Source organism: Lepisma saccharinum, chromosome 6, assembly GCF_977018435.1.
Source record: "Lepisma saccharinum chromosome 6, izLepSacc3.1, whole genome shotgun sequence".
Taxonomy (NCBI): domain Eukaryota; kingdom Metazoa; phylum Arthropoda; class Insecta; order Zygentoma; family Lepismatidae; genus Lepisma; species Lepisma saccharinum.
In genome coordinates, this window is record NC_139234.1 from 4137784 (window position 1) to 4163997 (window position 26214).

Below are 26214 nucleotides of genomic sequence, written 5' to 3' on the forward strand. Positions count from 1 at the left end.
CTTTCTTTCTTTTAATACACACACTTGCTCTTTTCATATTATTCCAATAGTTTATTTCATGTGGGAAACCGGGTACACAACACACATACCTTCAGCCACCTTTTTTGGTACCGAGGGTTATATTTTTTTTTACTCGTGGAGCCAGTGGCTACGCGAGTCTACACACTCTCTTCGGGAAGGGGGGACAGGGTACACCGGAATGTAATTTTGTGAATAACGGCCAAGAATTAACTTCTGTAAATATAATATGAATAAACCTATATATATCTAAAAGGAAATGGGCGTTAAGTTGTAATTTGAAGAGGTACGTGTCTATTGCCTAAACTAGCATCCACAGAACTTCAGGTACTGCAAGTTTTGAACCTCGGGACAAGGATTCAAAAATGTATGGTTGTGTATATTGTGTATGTTGCAGAGAATCAGCTTAAAAGCACAAAATATACCGTTACATACTGGGGGCTCAGTCAGGGATATTTTTTTGTGAAAAGTACTGAAGGCATTAGTTATTGTGAAGTGGAAAGAAAATAATAGAAGACAAAATGGCAATTCAAATAGACAGGGAGCTCATTAGCAAGTTGCTAGGCAATGCGAACTTGGAAGGAAGGCCGGAGGAAGATATTGTGGGGGAACTTGAGAGACTTTCTCTAAATGTTACACAAGGAACTTCGATAAGGACCGGCGAGGAAAAAATGAGCAAAATCTTGGAAAAAAGCAACATTAACATTCAGATCTTTAAGGGAAACGTCGGCGATGTAAGTCCACACGATTATTTGTATGAATTACGCAATTATCAGGAAATCATGGAAATTGGGGATACTTTTCTCTTAGATAGAATCTTGCCGCTTTCGTTGAAGGAAATCGCTGCAGATTGGTTCAGATTTTCGAGACCTTTCGGCACTTTTAGGGAATTCGAGAAGGCTTTTCTTGAGGAATTCTTTAGTGTCGATTATGATTCGGAAATAGCAAGGATAATTCAGAACAGTCTCTTCTTGCATTTATTCGACACACCAGGAAGCTTTCTGCAATGAGGGAGAAACGGGGGACAGAAGACGAGGTCATCCAGCACGTTTTGAAATTTTCCCATCCTAAATTCAGAGCACACTTGTACAACAGAACATTCGCAACAATCAAAGATTTGGAAACCCATTCTATGGACATTCAAAAGAGACTGTATTCAGAAGCCCTGTACTATTGTCCAGAGCTAAGAGATAGCAGTTTACCACTAGCGTCAACTTCAGGGAGTGTCGCAAGGCAATTAGTAGCTGCGGGGGCAACAAACCCTTTCGGCCGCGTGGGAACAGAAGTATCAATGAGTGCCATAAACCCGGGTCTTTTCAACCGCTTGAGCCTTTCCGGGAATTTTGGAACCCCGTCGAGAGCAGAAGAACCGACGAGGAGAAGGGGGTATGATGGTCGGCAGAAAGGCGCCACCTGTGCCGTCTCTGAAGATACCGTTAGACCAGAACAGATAACTCCGGTTCTTGCACACGTAGAAGGAAAGCAAAACAGGGGGAGGAATAGGGAAATACGCAACTGCAGAAATTTCACTTCTGGCGACAAAAAACCGTTAGTCACCTGTAAGGTTCAGGGAAAGGACTTCTCGCTATATTTGGATTCTGGTGCGTCTGTGAGCACCGTGTCTGTTGAGATCGCAAGAGAACTGGAAAAACAAGGAAATAAGATTAACAATAAACGTATTAATATTTCTTTGGCAGTAGGCTCTGTACAATCATGTGGGGAAATGTATCTTACTGTACATTTGAATGGGATGAAATTTAAGCATAAATTCGTCGTTCTGTGCAATTGTTTCACGGGATTTATCGCAGGTCGTGGGTTCATAAGGAAGGCCGGCATATCGCTACATTTGAAGCAGGGAGGCTACAGTTTTGAGAACAGTAACGTCATTAATTTATTTTCTGCGGAGAAGAGGGAAGTGGGAAAGAGGCTTCCGTTCTCGCAGCAGGGGAGGACGTCGACTGTGGAAGCTGGAGCTGGGCTAACCGCGACGATGGAAAGAAATGAAACTGTTACTGAAGCAACCGCGACGATGGGGAATTGCAAACCACACCCCGAAACTGAGGACGTGATTGACCGTGTCGAATGTTCGACTGACACTGTGCAGAAATCAGTTGCAGATTTCAGCGCTTTGTGTACTGTAGAAAGTGCGAAGCAAATGAGGAAGCAACAGAGGGAAAATTTGCTTCGGAGCAAAAAACTGCCCGTGGTTCGTCTCTCTGAAAGTAAAGATATGGAAGATTCTTCATTGTTGCCATTCTCTGCCACTGAGGGAAATGAAGAATACAATTCTGAGGAGCCACGTAGGCTCCTGGACACAGCCTCCCTCATTTCCGAGCAAATGAAAGACAAGTTTCTTGCTGACGTAGCGAGGGTTACAAGGAATGAGGAGGTGGAAGGAACGAAGAAGTACAAGGAAAAGGTGATGACCCAGGCCAAATCTTCGTACTTCGACAACGAGGGAATTCTTAGGAGAAATTTGCCTACGGAAAAGTACAAAGAGAAGGGAAAAGGGAAAATATGGGCACCTACTTCTCTACGTTCGCAAATTCTCGTGTCGTTGCATGATAATGCATTCGTTTGTCATCCTGGGAGATTGAAAACGTTAGCGAAGGTTAGGCAACAATACACTTGGATAGGCCTAACTAAAGACGTTATCCAGTATTGTAAGTCGTGCCAGCCATGCTGCGTATTAAAAGATGACAGGAATAAGCAAGATTTCATGTCAAGTAAGGAGGAAACGAAATTCAGGATGGAAGACACCAAGAAGAAAGCTTGTGATAAGAAACGCCGCAAATGCACGTTTGAGGTGGGGGATAAAGCTTGGCTTAAGGAACATCCTATCTCTGGTAAGGCCCGCAGAGTAACCAGTAAATTCTCGGGGAAGTCCTCTGGATCACGCGCAATTGTGGAGCAAACTTCGGCAAATACTTTCAAAATGAAACACAGCGGGGACGGAAGAATATTGAGAGCCAACAGTGACCAGTTGAAGCCTTATTCTTCGCCACCTGACTTTGCAAGGAAAGTAGCCGAACCCAATTCAGCAAAGAGAGCGCACATAACTTCGGCAGGAGGAGCAAGACGAAGATATATCTCGGATGCGTTACAAGCTGAGAAACAGATTCTAGTCTAATTTCAAAGGGGGATTTTTTGTAAATATTGTACATAGGGACTTATCTATCTTTTCTTTATTCTATCTTTCACTTATTTTCTCTACCTCATACCTCATACAGTACTCATACAAAAGTTTCGTTCCGCAGTCAATTTCATCGCGAAAGTAACGCAAAGTTAGTGCGTATTCTTTTACCGTGTAATTTCGTCGAGAAGTCGAAGTTCGGTGGCGAGTGAACGCAGTTCTAGCGCTGAGCATAGCAGTGATATCTTCGGATGTAGAACCAGTTCGATCCATTCATGTGGAAACCGGTCGAAGCGGTGACTTCCGATCTCGGCAGGAGCGCAGAGCAGTGGCGTTGCCGGGAGTTGAACCAGCAGCCTTGATGACTTGGATGGATTTCCAGGAGACTGTCTCTCATTGGTCCAGGAGGAAGGATGGAAGAGATGCTGAGTGGGTAAGAATCGACATGGGTTAACCAGCTACAGTGCTGAGGGAAGATCGCGGATCTCGAAGTACACTTGTGGACAAAATTCGTGTGAACATTGACTGAATTTCGGGTGATCTAATGAAAGTGTGTTTGTAGTGAACAGACACTGCGGACAAGTGCTTTGTGTATATTATTATTATTTTTCTAGGTTACAGAACTTTGATTTTTCTCTCTTCAGGAAGGGGGGACTATGTAATGATGCGATCATTACTGGATCCTTTTTTATGTTATAAATTGTGTATGTCTATGTATTCCTGTACGTTTGGGTTCTTGGCCGTTGGGGAGCGGTAAGTTTCCAGTAACGGTTTAGCTCATTAGCGGGGCCTATAAATAGGAAGGGCAGCGGAGCAGTGGCTCTCAGATGTTTGGCGGAGTACAGCAATGTAAGAGGTATCTTTTTCTCTGTGGGGAGCGGCTGGGCGAGCTTTCTTTCCTTATTATGTGAACCGACGGCGGGGAAGTTAACTTTCTTTCTTTTAATACACACACTTGCTCTTTTCATATTATTCCAATAGTTTATTTCATGTGGGAAACCGGGTACACAACACACATACCTTCAGCCACCTTTTTTGGTACCGAGGGTTATATTTTTTTTTACTCGTGGAGCCAGTGGCTACGCGAGTCTACACACTCTCTTCGGGAAGGGGGGACAGGGTACACCGGAATGTAATTTTGTGAATAACGGCCAAGAATTAACTTCTGTAAATATAATATGAATAAACCTATATATATCTAAAAGGAAATGGGCGTTAAGTTGTAATTTGAAGAGGTACGTGTCTATTGCCTAAACTAGCATCCACAGAACTTCAGGTACTGCAAGTTTTGAACCTCGGGACAAGGATTCAAAAATGTATGGTTGTGTATATTGTGTATGTTGCAGAGAATCAGCTTAAAAGCACAAAATATACCGTTACAACTCTTAAGTCTTTACGAATTCTTGTAGGGAAGGATATTACAAGGTGTTTCACAGCAGAATTCCCAGATGTTCCTGTTCCACACAGAAACAGTGTTCGAAAACTTGTGAACAAATTTAGGGAAACACTGTTCTTTATAAGAAGCGAAGTGTGAAAAGACGTGTGCTTACTGAGGAGAAAGTAGACGACATTAGAGCACGATTGGAACATAATCCTAAAAAATCCCCCCGGCGCCTTGCACAAGAAACAGGCATTTTTAAGTAGTCTGCGTGGCAAGCTACCAAGCTTTTAAACCTGAAGCCATACATTAGAAGAATTGAAAGAAAATATCAGGAGAGAAATTGGAAGCAATTTTGGAAGAGAAAAATTGCTAAAAAGATACCGTAAATGTGTGGATGCAGGAGAACATTTCCAACGCCTCTTGTAACATCGCACATGTTTATTCTAATTGTACTATCTTATTTCATTACATAGCTAGCATTTCCAGTTACGCGGATGTTGCATGTAACGACTGGCATGTTAGGCACATTTCAGTCATATATTTGAATTTATCTTATTCGTATACTTTCAAGTTAAGAACTTGGATTAAATTATTTACACTTAATTGTTTTCATAATTCATGTATATATTTATTTTTTATCTTATGTTATTATATTATTCGCATATTTTTGCAACATTTATTCAGAATTTATAGGCTAATAATTATCCAAAATTATATATGCAACGTTTTCAATGTTTTTCAAATCGAAAATGGCTAGGATTATTTCTATCTTTCATGCAAATTTTGTTGTGTAAGCACAAGTTAAATACATTTTTTCTTAATATCGATCTGTTCAACAATAGACAAGATTGAAGTAATTTAGTCTTCGTTATAAATTTGTAAGCTAAATCTTTATTTATTCATTTTTATGTGCAAGGGCAAATATGAATTACTTTATAAAATCAGTTTCGTTATTTGTTTTCTTAGTTTAATATTGTAATATAATAGCAAAGTATTTCTCCCTCGTTTTCAATAAAATAACATTTTCCTATTGGCTGTTTATGTTAGGAGTGAGGAATGACGCATCGTGTATATGGTGACGTCAAAAGTTCCACGTTGGCATTCTCAAGTGTTGCCAACCACAAATAAGCCTACTATCGCTATTCAGCATTAATCTGACATATAAATTATCAGCTTTTCTTGAGTTGTTTTTATGGAATGAGTTTGTAGCATTGTACGAAAGAACAATCTGTTACACTGTCCCTTCCGCTTGAGGTAGAGGTTGAGGTCTTGCTGTTAACGGTAGAGGCGGTGCGCGGTTTCTGTCATGACAAATTTTACTAATCACTGCTTTTGAGCAAGCAGGACCCAACATATCGTTTGTTTGAACTGTGCTAAAAAAGTATGTAACACACGCGATTCGGTATTAAAGTTTTGGATGTTTTTAAATTTAATGATTTAGTTTTATTTACTGTCACATGTCGGTGGTCCAGGGGAAGGGTGGATCGTCTTAAACCCGATCCCTGGGTGAGAACTCTTGCTTCCAACTGACCAGCCAGAGCAAGGAGCAGTGTGTTGCCAAATTCGTGACTCCTTATCAGGAGTTGCGAATGTGGTGGCATGTTGCATGCATCAAGTTTGCCGGCAGACGAACTCTCGCTGCCAGGTGCACTTGCCACCGCTCCGCAGACGATTTGACCATGAAAGGCACTGTATATGCTTTTAGGTGACTATGTATTGAGCGAGGTACTGGGTCTGCCATGTGGTATGTCGCTGTAAGAGTAGGTAAACTTGGGTTTAGAATCGTGAGTCATCTTCCTTGGCTCGACAGAGGGGAAATGATGAGAAATTAGCCGAGCACACTTACCCACTAAGCACAAGTGGCCATCCTCTGGCTTCCTGTGCTCAGTGGCATGAGGGAAGAGTGATGATCAGCTTCGGCGGAGATGATGATGATGAATGGCACAAACGCAGCATGTAGCTAAGTACACACTTCGTGGAATGCAAGTGGTGACTACGACAGTCACCATAGTACTTTCCAGAAATCTGGGGTACTTATACAACAAACAACATGCCATTTTCTGATGAGCTTGCAAGGTACATTAGTTCTTCTCTGTTTCAATCAAGAAGAGCAAAACAATAGTTGCAAGCTCAGTTCTGTCTAGCCAGAAGAATTACACTATTGATTGATTAATTTAGATTATTTTACTTCACTTTTCTGCCACTTTTGGCTAATTGCAAAGATGAGGATGGGTGATGATATGATGAAATTGATGAAGGAACCCTCTCTAAGAACTACAAATGTCCAGGTATTGTAGCGTACTGTACTAACCACTCTGCCACAGAGGTCGGCAAATTTTGTTATTGTCATTGCCTTGATTGGATCAGTGTGCTTGTTTTTATGTTGCTTTTGGTGCTCAATCACCTCCCCATGGTAGTATTTCTCTCTCTCTCTCTTCTTGATACAACCTCGTATACAAAATTCACCCACCAAACACATCAATCAGCTACCTCCCCAGTCAGAGTGCCATGAAATGTAATAACATTTCCGGAATTATGTGACTCTTGCAATGCAGTCTTTTGCTTATCAGAACAAACATCCATCCAACTCCTCAACCTGGCTTCTCCTGATAGTGTTTCTTCATATGCTTCTGGAAGTCAGCCTTCTCCTTGTACTTTTTGTCACACAGGTCGCAGCTGAAAGGCTTGTGACCCGTGTGTGTGTGAATGTGACGCTCCAAGTGATCCTTCCGGACGAATCCCTTGCGGCAGATCTGGAACACGAAGCACAATTGGAAATATATGCTTTATCGAAAAAGTTACATTATTTCATTACGAGTATAATAAGTTACATTAGTTTTAAATCCATCTTACACTCAGATAGACTAATTGGGATTTGAGCTACACCTTAAAGTGGGATCCGAAACGCTGTGCTATGTGCCCCCACTGGCGATCGAACCTGATACCCCTTGATTACAATGCGACAGCTATACGACTATAGAATCAGAAACCAATATTAGTGATGAGACAAATCAGCAAATAACTTTCTGAACTGATTTTATGTGGATATGTTGCTGTATTTTGTTTTCATTATTATGCATAAAATATTTGAGCAATAAAGTGGTGTTTGAAGAGTAAAGAGGCCATTTATAAACTCCATCCTATAATACGTTGAGAGATAATATCGACATTTTCAAACTCAGTTTGTTAATAATAGTAACAAAGGATATATTGTTTTGCTATTTGAGTATGTCATACCCTCATATGTATACAAATTAACAAAAGAGACAGAATTGAAATATCATGTGAAGTTATGAAGAAATAATGTGTTAACCCTAGCTTACCCGGGAAAGGGGGGGGGGGGGTTGTCAGGCCCACCACTTTGATTTTATCTATTTTTCAACCGTGAACATTTTTATAAAAAATTGAAAATAAATTACATTGTTCACTAGGATGTTCCCAATAATTCTGTATTACTTTTGTTCATAAAAACATAAATGCAGTCTGTGGCCCTATGAGGCACCATCTTTCAATGTGTGTAGTTCGAGACACTAATGCCAGTGACAGTGTACAATTGGTTGGTAATGATTATATTATTATAATTAATACAAAATTTCATCTCTATGGTTTTTGAGAGTTCTGGTGAATGGTAAAATATGTGTATGTGACACTCATGCAATAATCGGTTATTATCTTTAATAATGACTATAATTTTTGTAATTATTATAATGAATAAATAACTGCATATATATAATCAACAAAGGAAGCAGTGATTCAATAACAAAGTGGTTTCTTCAATTTTGAAAGGAAAAAGAGACTGAACAGTTCTTACATTAAAAAAACATTGACCTAAAATGGAAGCTTCCTATACCTTCAAACTGTCCAACATATTTACCTTTACCCTTTTCACATTTGAATATCTCTGCACTAAGAGCAATTCCCATTTGTAAGGTAAAACTCCACTGCAGGATTAGACATGCACAATGTTGCAGTCTCTCTTCTGAAAATTCTTCTTTCATTCATGTTTCTTCTCTGCCACCACCAAAATGAACATTACGACCTCAAAAATTAGAAAATCTGCAGGAGTTGGTTGAAGAAATGCATTTGTCATTTAGAAACAAATTGGAATTATTGTTATAAGTACATTTTATGCACAGATAGGCTAATCGGGACTGGGCCTACAGTTTAAAGTGGGATCCGGATGTGCCTCCACTGGGTATCAAACCTGGAACTCCTCAATTACAAGGCGACGACAGTACCACTATGCCATCAGGGAGTCCAATACTTGGAAACGAACCTTCAGAAATAAATGCAACCTTTTTACATGCAAATTAGATGCAATTTCGACAGTGTTGTTTTCATAAAGAGTGCATCATGTTGCATGTTGGTCATGCATGCACACTGAATGCTATCTTCCAGACTGGAGAGGAATATGCATATTCTGGTGTGTGCGGTTTGTAGTAGTGTTGCTTCCCAACTCAACGTGAAAATTGCCTAACACGTAGCAAGCTGCAGTGTAAATGTAACCTAATATACGTTATGGTGCAAGTGGACATCGGTTTGAATTCCGGTGGGAGCACCAACGACAAAGGATCTTGAGGACAATTTTGGAACTATCTGCAAACAAGAAGCAGCAGGTTCCAGTCTCGAAAGCAAGAAAATAGGTTCACTACATTGCTGACCCTTGCCCTCCGAAGAGCCTAACCTTTTGGCCTCTTGCACCAAATGGTTGCAGGATCATCGTGAACCACAAAAATTAATCTATCTCAAGACAATGAATGTGCATTAAGTCACTTCCAAGTCCACTTTATGCAAAGGTAAGGTAATTGGGACTGGACCTACAGTTTCTACACTGATCTGAATCGAACTCTCTTCACTGCAAAGTGAAATTGGATCGAACAAAGAAACAAAATATAAGCAGATCTACTTTCTTATCAAACATTTATTATAGCTAAAAAAAAGAATATTTTTTTGTATTGGAAAAAGGTACTTACCTCACAGTGATATGGCCTCTCACTATCCTTCAGATGTGTTTTCTTATGCATGGCTAGAATGCGATTTTCCGCAAATGACATTCCACAGACAGTGCAAGAAAATGGTTTTTCCCCTATAAAAAATTAACTATATTTACTTATCTGTTCATAAATTATTATCTTCTTGCATAATATCAAAGAATCTAATGATCAAAACACACAACAGAATTAAAGATGACATAAAACGGAGTGCCATCATATAATTTACATATAAAATGGTAAAGCTACCCCTTGTTCATTTGTGGAGGTATTGTTGTTAACCAGCTGCCTTAACTCCCCTCCCCACCTGGTAACCATTTAATAGAGGCTGGGTGAATCCCAGAGTATATTCACGCATGAAAAAATTCTCGCATGAAATCTGGTTGATTGATTTAGCTTATTTTACTTTGCGTTTTGTGCCTCTTGGCTAATTTGCAAAGATGGGGATGAGTGATGAAATGATGAAATTGATAAATGGACATTCAGAAACAACCAAGCCCAAGCAGGATTTGAACCTGGGGCCCTTGATACTAACAGTGTGAATTGACCACCACCTGATGCACTAGGATACTCAGTGCTTAGACATTTATTACTTACAGTAAATATTACATAAATTGTGCTGTGTATCAAGTAAAATTACAGAATTACAGAAGCAAATTAAAGGCCAATTTACAGGAATAAGACATGGAGATATTCATCACTAATGATACCAACTTATCAATTTAATGTGTAAATGGTGTGTCAATGCTCCTATTGTTGAGCTATCTAACCAACCTCTGGCTTACCCATAACTTAAATTTTTGCACATTTTTTGTTGTTGTTGAACACAGTTCAACTTGTGGACATTACTGTCATCCAAATGTAACATATTGTATTCACTTTCTTGGTACTCTCGTTGGTAAGATGGTACTGAAATCGTGTGAGTCATTGTACAAGGTGTGTTCAGAAAGAGACTGGATTGAGTGCACTACGCAGTTGCGCCATCTTTGTGAAGTACATTGCAACAAGGCCCGGAGCTCAGTGCAAGCCGTTCGTGCACGCGAGCAACACGTGTCAGAGTCTGCAGCGGTCAGTGAGACATTTTGTGGCTGTGTGAAAAATGAAAGATTTGCAGGAGCAACGTGTGTGCGTTAAATTTTGTTTCAAGCTCGGTAAAAGTGCCACAGAGACGTTCACAATGCTTCGGGAAGCCTTCGGTGATGAAGCAATGAGCCGATCACAGTGTTGTGACTGGTACACTTGATTCAAAACTGGGAGAACTTCGACGGACGAAGATCCTCGAAGTGGGCGACCGTCCACGTCAACAGATGATGTTCACATCAACCTTTTTTCGATTGGCAAGGAATAATTCATTACGAATGACAAACAGCCAACAAGGAATTTTATGTGGAAGTTATGAAGAGGTTAAGACGCGCAGTAATGCGGAAAAGGCCTGAGCTTTGGCGGAACCAAAACTGGATGCTACACCAAGACAACGCGCGGGTTCACACCACTCTACTTGTGACTGAATTTTTGGCCAAAAACAGGACAACGGTGATTCCTCAGCCTCTATTTGGCTCCGGCAAACTTTTTCCTCTTTCCAAAAGTGAAATCGACATTGAAAGGTCGTCGGTTTGACACAATTGATGACATCAAACAAAAATGTACGAGGGACCTAAAGAGCATTCTGGAAGAAACGTTCCAGGAGGCGTTTCAAAGCTGGAAGAAACGTTGGGAGCAGTGTGTGGCCAGCCAAGGACAGTACTTTGAAGGGGACAAACATGAATAAGATGTACATGTTCAGGTAAAGTTGCTATTCCAACAATCCGGTCTTTTTTTTAACACACGTTGTAATTTCTAAAAAAGAAAAGTGTTCCCCTGTGCTTAGCACCATGCCATGAAGGCGTATAGGGGATGCGGGGGTAACGCCCCACACTTTCTTGATCCGGTCGTGAGTGGGGGTGATGTGATCAGCACCATGCCCCTGACCACCTTTACCCCCCAGGGTTTCCCCCAGGTACCCATGTTATTCGACGCTGGGTGGGCGCCGGGGCCGCTTCCACCGTTAGAAAAGTTCCCGGATTTGAACCGGCCGGGGATCGAACCCGGGACCTTTAGAATGGTACTCAGACACGTTACCGACTGAGCCACCGCGGCTATCTCTAATAGAAAATAGGCTTTCGGTGCCACAAAACTATTACAGACAGCTATAGATAATAGCAAAAGCAAATCGCACAAATATTCACTCAAACACTCTACGTCGAATTCTAAGTTCTTGTCATTTTTCAGAATTAGGAATGTTATAGTGGTTAATGAAAGAAGAAGAATTTTCAAAAATTAATACTCATCCAAAGATCCAGCATGGTTACAATTACTGGTATCCATAATTTGTATTCCTGGTAGATATGAATAACAGAAAAAGTCTACTCGAACTACTGAGCCTTTTTTGAGCTCCCTTTCAAACTGGTTAGCACTCTTGCCTTTGGTGTGAGCAGGACTTGGTTCAATCTTTGGAACTGGTTCAATCTTTGGAAAGAGTTCCAAAATTTCAGTGTTGACCCATCACTGTGAGAAGAACTGCAAACGTTTTTGAAGAGAAGAAGTAGCAGACAATGGTCTCGCAAGTCAGAAAGCGGATGCGATGGGACTCCAAGCACTCACCACGCATCACCATTGACATGTCTTGGCTCTCGAAGGGATGTTGCACCACAGTTTAGAAAGAGATCCTTTTCAGCACATTGCATAAAATACTAACTAAAAAATAGACAATAAAATGTACAACTGAAATCTGATGGCTCACCAGAATGTTTTCTGTAGTGCAGCATGAGCTGTTCTTTGCTAGAGAATTTCTTCTCGCACACTTGGCAGCTCTCCAACAACTCCCTCTGGTGGTGGGTGATCCTGTGTAGCCTGAGAGCTCGGTTTCTTTGGAAACTCTGGAAAGGAAAATAGAAACAAATCAGATAAATAAATGTCATAATTATTTTTGATTACCAACATTGATAAATTCACCACACATACCTTGTTTTATCTCTGGAATTTTCGGACACACCTAGGTAATTCTTCAGGGATGGGAGAAAAAAATGAGTCCTCAAAAAGAAGGGTTAAAAGGAATCAACATCATTCCAAGGTAGCTGGAAGGAATGACTGATCACTTCAGAGACATCATCAGGACATCATATTTTTATACCTTCTAATCCTGTTTAAGTATTTTGACCATGTTTTATACAACCTTAGTGACAATGAAGTTCGACCAGTCACAAATATAGGAGTGCGTTGTGAAAGAAGGAGAACACATGCATATGCTGAACATATTTTATTCAGCAGGCTACATGGAACAAAGGAAAACATAAATTTCCGCTGCAATGCAGCAATGTATGGTGTCCACACAAAATAAAACATTTTCGTCCATCTACACGTGACATTGAAGTTCAACCACTGTTAGAGGGGATCCTGTTTACCATGGTGTGACGCCGCCCCGTCGGCGAATAACTGTGGCAATGCGTCAGGGCATGCTGCAGACGAGTCGTTCAAGGTATTCCACATTGATGCGGTGCCATTCCTCCTGCAGGCAGGCGATAAGAGCAGCCACTGTCGTGGGTCCCCTCTGTTGCACACGTCGCTTAAGAACACGCCATACATTCTCAATGGGCGATAGGTCAGGACTCGATGGTGGCCATGGCAGAGTTCGCACGTGATGGCGAGTCAACCATTCTCTTGTCAGCTGCGCTGTATGAGGCCTGGCATTGTCGTGTTGAAAGATGAGACGCCGCCTGTGGAACAGGTGCCTTCGCACTGTGGGAAGATGCCGCTCCAGTATGTGTGTATAGGCATGTGCATTCACAATGCCCTCACGGACATGTAGTGGGCCAACCCCAGATGCTGTCATGCATCCCCATACCATCACTGACGCAGGTTTCTGTACCCGACGTGCATAACATTTTGCTTTATTCTGTTGCTCCTTCTGACAAATGACTGTTTTCCGTATTTTCCCGTACACAACATTGAAAATGGATTCGTCCATCCACAAAACCCTGTTCCACTGCAGAAATGTCCATCCCCGGTACATTCGTGCCCACCGTAGTCGATTGCCTTTGTTCAACATGGAAAGGAAGGGTTTACGTTTCGCCTTGTACACTCGGTAACCGCATCGCTGTAGGTAACGGCGAATGGTTCTGGTTGACACTTCAATGTGAAATCAATGTGAAAGCGTTCTCGAGTCCACAGTCGTAATTCGGCCACAGAAACATGATTGTTGGTCCGGATATAGCACCTAAATATCCGTAGGTCACGCACGCTCAGCAGGCGTTTTCGACCGGGGGCCTTACCTGGCTCTGTAGTACCCGTATTTTGGTGGTGTTTGATGATGCAGTGGACGGTTGACTTGGGTAAGTTCAGTTGGCACCCTATTTCCCGTTCACTGAGTCCATCCCGTTGCAACTCCACCACTCTTCTCCTCACGGTGTTGTCAATAGGTTTGCCCCTGGCCATGGTGACGATGCACTGTGGTTCCTCGGTGCACAGCACGTGCTTATATACGGCGGACTCCCTTATCGTGTCCGTGACGTCATGCTTCCGTCGAATGCGCCACTATCTGGAATTTTCCGGATGGGTCTGGTGCCTGATCGAAGTTCAATGTCACGCGTATAGTTCCACGTTTTCGTTCTTTACGTGACCTTGGGTGCAACATGCTGGAATCACGATTCTTGCCTGCTTACACGCCTCCTCTTACACACATGCGTCACTTCTGCGGGTCACCCATTCCACCGCCTAAGCCTCTGTGCATTTAATCACGTATTCCTTTCTGGTCGAACTTCATTGTCACCAAGGTTGTACCTTCTCTTCCACAACTCATTCTTTTCATCCACTCTTGAACAAGGACCAAGGTTGGTCCAAAGATTCAGAGCACAAAACAAGGTACACGTTGTGGCTAGAGTTGCAAAAAAATGACTTTTTCGAATGGATGGTTTCTTTCAGATAAAAAGCCGGCTTTTTGGAAAATTTTGGCTTTTTACCTATTACAGCTAACCTATTTCACTTGAAGTTACTGTTTTGAATTTACAGGTTTGTAGCGACATATTTTACAACTGGTTAAAAAATTTACATGACGTAGCAGCCAAGAGACAGATATTGGCCAATCCCAGTGGACGCTTATTGCATAGCAGTTCAGATACAATTTTTACCCCAGCTTACCGAGGGGATGGGCAGCTTGCAGGCATTAATAAAAATTTATTATGGATTTGTGAGTTTTAGTGAATGATAATATATATATGCGAGACACTCGTGCAATAATTGGTTATTACTTTTTATTACTGATAGTAATTACTTTTGTAATTATTATAATTATTAAATAACTGCACATATATAATGAGCAAAGGAAGCAGTGATTCAATAATAAAATGAAGGGCCAGGGGGAAAAACGATGAATGTTCATTCGAGACGATTTGCCAGGAAATGAAAAACAAGTATTTCTATTCATATATACTGAATATATATCCAAAAATAATAATGCGTTTTTCAGGCACTTCTCACCGTTTCCCAACCAAGGCCGTTCTCATTCTTATAGTACAGCTTCTGAACTATCAGATGGCGTGCGATCTCAAAATGGGCGAAAAATCGACATTCATCGTTTTCCCCCCTGGGTCTTCAAATGGTTTCTGAATTTTAGTGATAAAAAAAAGTGTGGGCCTGTGAGCTAGGGTTAAAACTAAACGTGTAGTCCTGATGAGCACATCTGACCATGAAATAGACTTAAAACAACCTTTTACAAGTTTGTCTCTCAATTTAAATCTTGATGTCATAAAATATGAAACAAATGTTAATATCAAAATATTAGATGTTTTGGAATAATTAAAAATCCTTACTGTTCACAACACATATGCAGAAGTATACGTATTATGTCAATGTACGTATATATCTTGTTTAACCTTTAGTTCGCCGAGCGGGTTTTCGAAAGTAACCTCTCTCTGGCTGCCGCCTTTGCGCGCGATTTTTAAATTTTACACTTATTTCAGAAAAACGTTATATCTCAGACTATTTGAGCAATCTACTTCGGGTAACTTTTGTTTTGCAGCTAGAACATCAGGGCATGCAACCGTGCAGGAATCAAAAACGCCAAAGCCAATAAGAGGGGTTAAGTGGGCCGCGGCCCCCAAATTTCAATGAAAAAATCATAAAAATGTGGAGTTTTTTCACATATTCGATAATGTAATGCACCCAGGAACATGAAATTACTTCCATTTGGTTGAGAAAGGACCATTCTTTGAAAATAAGGCTAAGGTTTACCTCTCCTTCCCAAAATAGGAGGGAAAGAGGGGCAAACTCCCCATTTTTTTTTTTTTCAATGAAAGTTGGGTGCCCACCCAACCCCTTTTAATGGCTTTGGAATTTGGTTCCTGCACGATTGCATGCCCTGTTGTTCTAGCTGCAAAACAAAAGTTACCCGAAGTAGATTGGTCAAATAGTCTACGAGTTATAACATTTTTGCAGTTTCGCCAAGGCCTTTTGGCGCGAATTTTAAATTTGTACACTTATTTGACAAAAAAATGTTATAACTCTTAGACTATTTGATCAATCTACTTCGGGTAACTTTTGTTTTGCAGCTAGAATAGGGCTACCATATTTTGAAATGCTAAAAAGAGGACATTTTCTTCGAAAGTCACACACACCATCAATTTATTCACAAACACGAAAACATTACATAAATCACACTTTTCTTGTAACTCATTAGTAAACTTGCACTTTCTTTTAGGCATATTAGTAGCTTACACTGTGTTCGCAAACTCTAACTTCCATTTCGAAACACAAACAAACGAATGACGTGGAAATCACATCGACCGGAACTTGAAAATGTAACAACAAACGACTAACGCTTAGCGCATCGTCCAGTACTGCCAACATCAGACGTTTAATGATTCGAAAAGTTGTAACTTCGTGATCTCTGACTGGATAAAAGTAAAAACCCGGACATTTTAACAGAAAGTAAAAACCTGCCCGGACGCAAATTTCAGGGTCCGAAAAGAGGACATGTCCGGGAAAACCAGAGTATGGTAGCCCTAAGCTAGAACAACAGGGCATGCAACTGTGCAGAAATCAAAATGAGAAAGCCAATAAGAGGGATTGGGTGGTCCCCGTCCCCCAACTTTCAATGAAAAAAATCATAAAAATGGGGAGTTTTTTCACATATTCTATAATGTAATGCACCCAGGAACATGAAATGACTTTCAATAGGTTGAGAAAGGACCATTCTTTGAAAATAAGGCTAACGTTTGCGTCCTCTTCCAAAAATAGCGGGGCAAGAGGGGGCAAACTCCCCATTTTTATGATTTTTTCATTGAAAGTTGGGGGCTGCGGCCCACCCAACCCCTCTTATTGCCTTTGGCATTTTGATTCCTGCACGGTTGCATGCCCTGATGTTTTAGCTGCAACATAAAAGTTACCCGAAGTAGATTGGCCAAAAAGTCTACGAGTTATAACATTTTTTGTCAAATAAGTGTACAAATTTAAAATTCGCGCCAGCTTCCATACGTAACTTTGGAGTCGGGGGTTCCTGGGTGGGTGGGTTTTCTTCCACATGACATTTCAAAGTTTTATCTGAACATCTGTGAGCATTTACAACATCACATACAAGTATGAAGGTGCTAAAACCACATGAACTTTTTAATCAGCACGATGGGTCACCAGTGACCCATCGACCGACTACGCCTATATTTTCTATGGGTCACATATTACTCATTGGCCGAGTAAAGGTTAACAGAGCTTTGATTGATTGATTTGGTGTTTTAAGTCCACTTTATGCACACTAAGCCTAATCGGGACTGGACCTACAGTTTAAAGTGGGATCCGAACCACTTGTGCCTCCACCGGGTATTGAACCTGGGACCCCTTGATTATAAGGCGACAACGCTACCACTGTGCCAGTGAGGCACTAACGGAGCTTTGAGATGAAAGTGACACATGGCTCTTGGAAACCAACTCTTAGAAGTAACCGAAGCAACATAAGCTGCAAGTGTCACTTGTCACTTAGCCTGTACCGTTTTCTCAGGAAACTTTCAGACTAAAGCAACAAGTGACATGTGTCACTTGGAAACAGACCCTCAGTAATCCATGAACCTTTTGAACCGAAGTGCGACAACAAGCTAAACATGTCACTTGCATGTTGCTCGGACTACACTCTTTTCTTAATTGCATGCATTGTGCCGCTTCAGTCTATTGTTCTTCCATGCACGGTGAATGTTTTGCTTATAGTGAAGCAGACTGTGTCACTTGTCATCTGTGACTTCAGTCTGAAAGCTCCTTGAATGACGCACATCATGTCACCTCGGTCTTGTTTGTGCATGCGTGGTGGATGCTTGCTTGCAGACTGATGGGGCCCATGTCACATGTCACTTCAATATGTTTTGGTCTGAATGTTCTCTATACATAACAAGATTTAATTTAGCCTGTAAATCACAGAGAACAAATTGCAAGTACTGTTGCTGAAAAAGGCTGGCCTTTTGATAGAAGGTTCCTTTTATAATCATGAATGGGTCTCTGGAGTGGAATAAAGTAATGCTGTTGCCTTGTAATAAGAAGGGGTCTGAAGTTCAATCCTCAGAGGAGTCAAGTGCTTCGGATCTCATTTCAAACTGTAGGTCCAGTCCAGATTTCTTAAATAAATTTCTTTCTTTGCCATTTGCTTCTGCTTCAGTTTTAGAGCCAGTGTTTTTCAACAGCCAGGCCACAAAAGGTCCATTGCACCCAGGGGTTGACAACTAATTTAAATCTAATGTTATATTTGACAGCAAGTCTATACATAATTGAACTATGATTATGCCATAGTTGATATATTAAATATTATTTAGGGGTGCATATTAATTTCCATATAAACTTTAAAGATCAGAAATGTATTTATGAGTGAACCTGTTGGGATCTGGGCATCGACTTGTAAGAAATAAATTTACTGGGCTGTGGTCTCACAAAGGTTGAGAACCACTGCAACAAGCAGCCAAAATACATCACTAGTTGCTCCGTGACCAGGTTTACCGACCATTTAACCAAATTAATCATCATGTACTGGAAAGCCAGAATGCAAATATATTTTACTGAACGCAAAATTTAATGTAAAGAGATTTGATACTACTTTCAAAAGGTAGAGCAGTATTTTCTTTTTTGCTTCATGTACGTGTTCGTAAAACAAATTCAAACATTGAAAATTATATCATATACTAGTCATACTATTAGGTTATATTAAAAACACATACAAAACTACTATAGTTATGTGATTATGTTTATACTACATAGATATATTTAATAAGCCTACCGAAATATGAAGATAACACTCGGTAAGAACCACCCATTCAAAAAAGCCAGCTTTCTTGAAAACGCTGTTTATGTCTAGCTACAAATTTCATATTGTAAGTTGTATTTTATATTTAGAAATGAGTGTCTATTTTACAGTAGGGAGATAAACTAAAACGGAACAGGAAAAATACTGCCAACTCCTGCATTTTCATTGGTTTGAGATGCTTTTGTGAAAAAAAGCTAAAAAAAAAGCTGAAAACCCCCAAACAAAAAAGCCACAGAAAAAAGTCCGGTTAAAACCAATTCCAACTCTAGCTGTAGCTTTATCTAATTTTTAATATGTTTACGACACATAACCAACTGCTTTTTCACAGTAGTACTGTAACTGTACATCCAGTCCAGATTAGCCTAGCTGAGCATAACTTCGACTTAATAAAAAAAAAATGAAATCAGCTATTTCATTCATACAAAATCACCAAATAATGTGAATTTTAAATCTACACATATTTGTTCACTGAACAAATTTAGAAGGACTGTATAATTTATACAGTACAATTTTGATGCACTAATTGTAATGTTTTGTAAAATTAATTAGAAGAGTTTACACTTCCACTAAGAAGAATTACAGACAAATTACATGCAGTAATCGAAAATTCCACTTAATACCAGATAAAATGTTGGTCAAACTATCTTCAACAAGTGAGTTGCAGCACTACTACGTGAGCTGAGTGGACAATAATGTAGTACATTTTTAACAAGAGAAAGCAGTTGAGGGTTTGTCAACTTTATTATTAACATTGCATGTAGTGCTGTTAACATAGGGATGGGACATGACTTCCTTAGCATGGTAAATTCTCCTTTGGCTGCCCTTACCTCAAAAGTCCTCCCTCCAGGTTGTTTATGCGGGGATATTGACAGAAAACATCGTCCCCAAAATCACCTACCCTGGGACCATGTGGCAGTCAGATGTTCTACCGATTGGACAACTGCACAAGAAATATGCACATACAGAAACACAAAGTTTTTCCCTGGGATTTTGTATTGATCTTTGTCAGTAACGTAAAAAGACCCAATGACTACCGCAACAGAAGTTTGCTCCGGAAATGGCTGCAGAAATGCTTACCTTTCCACAGTCTTCGCAAGTGAACCTCCTCAGATGCACCTTCTGGTGGGACTGAAAGCTCTCCACGGACTTGAACTTCTTGCCGCACCGTGTGCACCGATGCACTGGTATCTGGGAAGGGTGAACTGCCTTCACATGCTCCTCGAGGGACTCCTTGTTCACACAAATTTTACCACAGTCCTACAAAGATCGAAAGTTCAACCGTAGTTATGACTAATGAACAATATTATGCAGTATTAACAAATGATTGTAAAGATACTTTTTAAAAGTAAAGTTCCCCATGAAGGCTCATTTAATGGGATGGGGGGTAGGGCCACACATATTGTCGATCTCAAGACATTTTGGAGGTGATGTGATCAGCACCATGTTCTGGCAACTTTTAACTCCCCCTCCCCCAGGTACCCATTAATTTGAGGCCGGGTGAAACCCGGAGCCACTTATGCAGGTATGCAGGGCAAGGCCAGAAATATTTCAACCTTAGATCAGCCACCATGGGAATTGAACCAGTCTCCCGCATGGCGGTCAAGATGACCTACTGACTAGACCAGCGTGGCACCTACTTTTTAAAAGTGAGTGATTTATAGTTACTTTGTCCAAAATCAACTCTGATACACTTGAGATTTCTCACTCATTTTGACCAAATTACCTGGTTTTCAGGGTAATTATAAATATAATTTTAAAAAATAATAATAACACTACGCCATGTGGCGGAAAAATCATGTCTGACATACCTTGGAGTCAGACAGTTAAAACACAACAAATTACAAACATACTTCCTAGATTTTGACCCCACCTCAGAGTCCTCATCAAGGAGGACATACAATTTGGAGGAGGAAGCACTAGAGAAAAAAATATTATAATGTTACCATGGGAGTATCACTTACTTGACACGCAGGCAGTGACTTCCCACGGTGAATCGTGCTGTGAACAATGAGGTTGTACTTTCGAACGAAGTTCTTCTGGCATATGTCACACGAGTAAGGCTTTGTGGTTCTGTGCATGCTCTGGTGGTCGGCCAGGCTGCCCTTCCTCACAAATGCCTTTCCGCATGTGTCGCATTTGTATGGACGGGTAATTGAATGCACTGGAAAGAACACACAACAATAAATTCTAAAATAACAAAAGACTAAATAGCAATGGCCCTTCTCCCTTTCAAGTCAAAATTAAGTGACTGTCCCGAGAAACAACATGCGAAACTAAAAATAACTTTCAAGGAACCTAGTGGGCAAATGTTAAAAATAAAAGATCACCCACAAACCATGAGAGTTATTTTCCTGTACTTTACGGTTATTACAAGCATAAGAAAACAGTTTTTCTTTGTGAGAGCACAAAGACTATGTTCTAATAATGAGGATATCAAAAATGAAGAAGAAAGGCTTTTTAATATAGCAAAAGAAAATGGCTTTCACACTAACAGAATAAACCAAATAAAAAAAAAAGTCGCAAGAAAACTAAAGGAAATGAGAAATACAGACAGAGATGAAAAATCTGTTGAAAAGAAATTTGTGTGCATTCCATTCCTCAAGGGATTCTCACATAAAATTGCAAAATTTTTTAGAAGTTTTAATTTCAAAATTGTTTTTAAATCACCAAGAAGTTTGGAATGTACATTTAATGAATTCAAAATGAGAGACTCTCTACCAGATGTGGAAACCACAGGAATATATAATATAAGTTGTTCATGTTCAAAGGATTATGTGGGACAAACAGCAAGGAAAATGGCAATAAGATGGCACGAACACGATTTGGACATTATAAATCTAAACCCAAGAACAGGTTTGTCAACTCATATCATTGAAGAGAAGCATTTGATTAAAAAGAGAAGGGTTTTAAAAAGATTAACGGGAAACAGAGAGTTGAATGTCTGGGAAGCTTCGTTCATTGCAGAAGAACACTGGAATAAATTAAATAATGAAAATGGTAACATAGATCCAGTATGGAGTTTTGTTTTTCACAAATGGAGTAAGCCACCATCTTTAAAATTTAATGTAACAGAAAACATCAAGAGACTTTGTGAAAACAATGATGAATTTCAATTACCTGATGATATTTGGGATTAATAATTAAAAAAAAAAAAAATTCTGAAATAAAAATAAAACAGACTGCTTCTTTTCACAGTTAAGTTGCTATATTACAACAATGTAACATTGACAACATCCATTATATAACTGATTCTTTTTGTTTAAAAAATTACTAACCATTGTTATAACTGTATCTTTAGTCAAAATGAAAATAAATGTCTGATGAAAGGAGCGTGTGTTCTCCTGAAACATCACAAAGAAAAACTGTTTTCTTATGGTTGTAATAACCGTAAACTACAGGAAAATAATTCTATAATGCAAGCAATGCGTACATACAAGAAAAAACTATTAAACCATGAGAGGTTGCTAATCTGCTTCTTTGAAAAAAAATATTTTACAGTTTTGTATAAAGTCCACTTTATGCACAGATAGGCTAGCTAGTATTGGATCTACAGTTTAAACTAGGATCCAAATAACTATGTGCCTCCACTGGGTATTGAACACAAGACCACTAATCTGCTACTGTGGATATGTTCCATCATTATTGGGTCACTATAACACTATAATGATATAAGTACATATGTGATGTATAGTGGGAAAACACATAAACAAGACCCTTTCATCCAGAATGTCATCCCAGTTAAGCCATGGAAATGTAAAAATATATATTTAATAGTATTTAATAGGTCTCACTCCCACATGCCACAACAGAAGTGGGTGATCATTAAACCAGTTATGGAGTGACGTGTGGTCAGCATGACGAACCCCCAAACTTAAATTTTCCGTGACTGGGTTATGCTATTGATTCGTAGCTCTCCAATTCCCTCACGATGGTGGGTTAGCACCGATCCCATACACTGGCCAAAATCTCAGGAGAAAAGTTGTTATGCTTACCCCAGGAGACTCGAACCAGCACGTGGCTCATAACCAATCCCAAAGCCTAATGACCGCATGGCCATGGTGCAGGGTGAAATGAATATACGGGTGATTCATAATCCCCTTCTGAGGTTTTAAACATTTATAGCACATGAACAGTTTCAAAAACATTACTGGCCATCACACGTTATCATTTCCACCCTACAGCCCCTCCCCAAAATATGCCTCCCATCTAGATTTTTGTTCTTGTTTTGCAATCCACTAAGTGAGCCACAATCACTCCTAGAAAGAACTACCATTCATGAGAGAGTTACTGCAAAATGCAGTGAATAGTAGTCTAGCCTTGTCAATTCTTCATCTCTGTTTCTTTGCAAAGAGGTGGAAAGGGGAAGAAGAACCACACATCTCTCGGGTCAGTTTGACATTTCTGCCAGCGGTGGAAGGGAAGTCCATCTGTACGTACTACAGTTGCCAACTTAGTTTTTTGGAGCAAGGTTTGTCCAAATCACAAATCGCATCAAGTACTAATATTTTCGTCTATTACGTAAACGTTCTCAGTTGTAGTTAATTCCAGCCTTGGCATTACAGTCTAGCTCTAGTTGCTTCAGAGAAATAGTATCCCCATTTTAGGAGGGATTGAGATCTTTCCTGCCAATCCAATGTGACAACACTGGCCTATACCGGCAGGCCTGACCAGCAACTTTGCCCCTAAACAGGCATATGAATAACCCCATAGCACACTTGCCCCAAAGTCTTTCCCCGCTCTCTCCTCATGTTACCTCTTGAGGTTAGCTAGCAGATAATGCCTCCCTCTTCACTTGTCAGCTGCAGAAAAAATATCCTCAGCAATATACACATGACGGCAATGCTATTTTGTTAACGTATTTAACAATGCTGTTAATTTATTGAAACAACTTTTTAATTCTTTTACATTTTGCTGTTAGCTGTGGTAACACCAGTTACATGCACGCCATGCCTCTGGACAAGAACTATAACGCATACAGCAAAAACGTGCATATCAGTACATAATGAATCTCTCCAAGTTTGGTATGCAACTTACAGGTGCTAAATATGTGCACCCCTGGTGGCACGGGCAGACATCAATCCTGAAATCAAGTTCTCTCCACATGGTCCCATCCAGCCTCTTCGTTTTGCATTGCACAGGCAGCCAGTCCCTGAACTTGTCCCGTGCACGAATTGTCTTGTCTGTAGGTGCCTCTGCTCAATATTTTGTATGTAATCTCAGTTGTACCATCAAAATCGACTCGCGTTTTCCGAATTCTAAGATGCATGCCATGTTTGCATCAACTGCATTATGCAGCCACCTAGCGACTAGCTCTACAATTACATGGTGGGGTCTATTACGAGTGCAAACTTGGAGAGATTCTTTATGAGCTGATATGCCCATTTTTGCTGTATGTGTTATAGTTCTTGTACTATAAACGTTTGAAACCCTGGAGGGAATTATGAATCACCCTGTACATAGAATGTGTTAAAAATTATGGAAACGTTTGGGGCAGTTGCACCCATACTGGACTCGTCACGGATGTGACTCTGGAAGTGTCAGTACTTATTTATGGTTACAAAAGAAGCCTAGCTACATTTCTCCATGCATGTACTTGATAGGAAGAACAAATTGTTCCTCAAAGTGCAGAATCCTTGCTTTGTGCATAGCTGCTATGCTATTACTAGACCTCGGATATTAGGTTTATAACATATTCTTTCCTTTATAGGTATGTATGAAATAATGAGTTATGTCAGAGTTTCATTAAAAAATGCAACAACTGATTAAGTTTTATGGTGCCTAAAAAAACCTTTTGCTTGTTAGAACCTGTTTTAGGTATATGCCCTAAATCAAGTATTTTTTTTAGGTTCCTATATATTTGTAAAGGTTTTACAGGATTTTTATGTCACACATAGGCATTTGCTTTGTTTGGTCACAAAAAAAATCAATGAACATGTTCCAAACGTACTCTCTGTCGATTTCCCTTCCTTCAAGTTCATGGTGATTTTTCAAAGCTCTAAACAAAGCAAAATGTACGCAGTGGCGGTGAGGGAGGCAGTTGCCTTTTGCTCCCGCACTATGCTAAATCTTATCTACAGAGGGAAATATACTGTCTTTGCCATCCCGGATTTGGAACCCAATCGCCGCTACTGCCTGTACAGTCCAAAGTGCAAACTTCTCATCTGTGTGGTCTTGCTCATTTTCGCGTTACTTTGGTACTTTGCAGCATTCACGCCTTGCAAACTAACATTTTAGCATTCACTGACTATGTTTTTGTTGTGCGGAGTTTGACTGTGGATTTTAATAGCAAATTTCAAATGTGGCGAGTTCTGCCATCTCTGTAGAGTTAGGCAAAACACATAACATTATGCAAGATAGTGCATATATCAGGATATAGGTGTCCCATTTTCATTGCCGGTGACTATACCTAGGCAGTATTTTTCAGGAATGTTGAACAACTTGAAGTTTTAAGTTTTTTTGAACCTACTTCAGGATTTTTCGAGCCTAACTTAAGAATTTTAGGACCTATTTTAGGATTTTTAGAACCTATTTTTGGAACCTGAAAGCACACATTTTAGAACCTAAAAATCCATTTCTATTACAAATAAAATAAATATGGAATTTCAAAGAGACATACTGCAAATTATGAATGCCATGCTGGCCTCATGGAACTAGTCTTCAGTAACTAACGACACACACATTTACTACTTCGCCATAATAATGAAAACGCAAATTCATACCTAACTGGTGCCTTACTAGAACACGTCTAGTGAAACATTTCTTGCATGTGTTGCAGGCGAAAAGTTTCGACTTCTTGTGATAGTCCTTGTGTTTGTCGAGGAAGTGCTTTGTGATGAAACGACGACTGCATAAGTCACAACCAAATGGTTTCACCCTGTACATTCTGAAAAAAAAAAAAAATCTACACAATTAAGCGATAACCACATGCTGATCCCACTCAAACCAAATTCCATGACTTTTCCAGTACACTATAATATTTTAAGTACAGGCTGTCCAAAAAGTCTTGTACCATTAGCCGAATTGTAGAACTGACTGTGGTTTGTTCTTTTGTTGCAGTAAATAATGCTGTCGCAGGAGGAACATGTGAAAATGATACTGCTGTCTGGACGTGAAGCTATTGTCAGTGAATTCACTCGACATCCCCAAAACAACCATCCCCTGGTGTATCTGAAATCCAAGGTGTAGAGTGTGAAGACTCACAATCTGACCCACATCCGCACAAGATTCAAGAACAAGTGTCATACCATAGCATCAGATTATGTTCCTCATGTGCTCAACAACCTACGATCCCACCTCCAGACCTGTGCAGAACTTGGTGGAGAACAAGCCGACCTTCATGCCAGAGTGGCTAGTATAGACCACTATGTTCTTTACGTCAATTTCA

General features: G+C 40.1%; 1 protein-coding gene across 1 annotated transcript; it reads right to left on the reverse strand.

Moving 5' to 3' along the window:
- Positions 1-4937: 4937 nt before the first annotated feature.
- LOC145988951 (uncharacterized) lies at positions 4938-26168 on the reverse strand. The gene is made up of 7 exons (XM_083124254.1): positions 26116-26168; positions 25550-25713; positions 20792-20991; positions 19908-20087; positions 12303-12438; positions 9506-9618; positions 4938-7285 (listed from the first exon to the last, which is right to left on the reverse strand). The coding sequence occupies exons 1-7, from the start codon at positions 26166-26168 to the stop codon at positions 7124-7126; spliced, it is 1008 nt and encodes a 335-aa protein (XP_082980380.1). The 3' UTR covers positions 4938-7123.
- Positions 26169-26214: the final 46 nt, after the last annotated feature.

Excerpts from the sequence above, each read along its gene's own strand:
- LOC145988951 (XM_083124254.1), bottom strand. The coding sequence starts at position 26,168 with ATGAAGGTCGGCTTGTTCTCCACCAAGTTCTGCACAGGTCTGGAGGTG. Across the intron at positions 25,714-26,115 it reads ACAGGTCTGGAGGTGGGATC|AATGTACAGGGTGAAACCAT; the intron begins GTAGGTTGTTGA and ends TTTTTTTTTCAG. Across the intron at positions 20,088-20,791 it reads AGTCACTGCCTGCGTGTCAA|GACTGTGGTAAAATTTGTGT; the intron begins GTAAGTGATACT and ends CGATCTTTGTAG.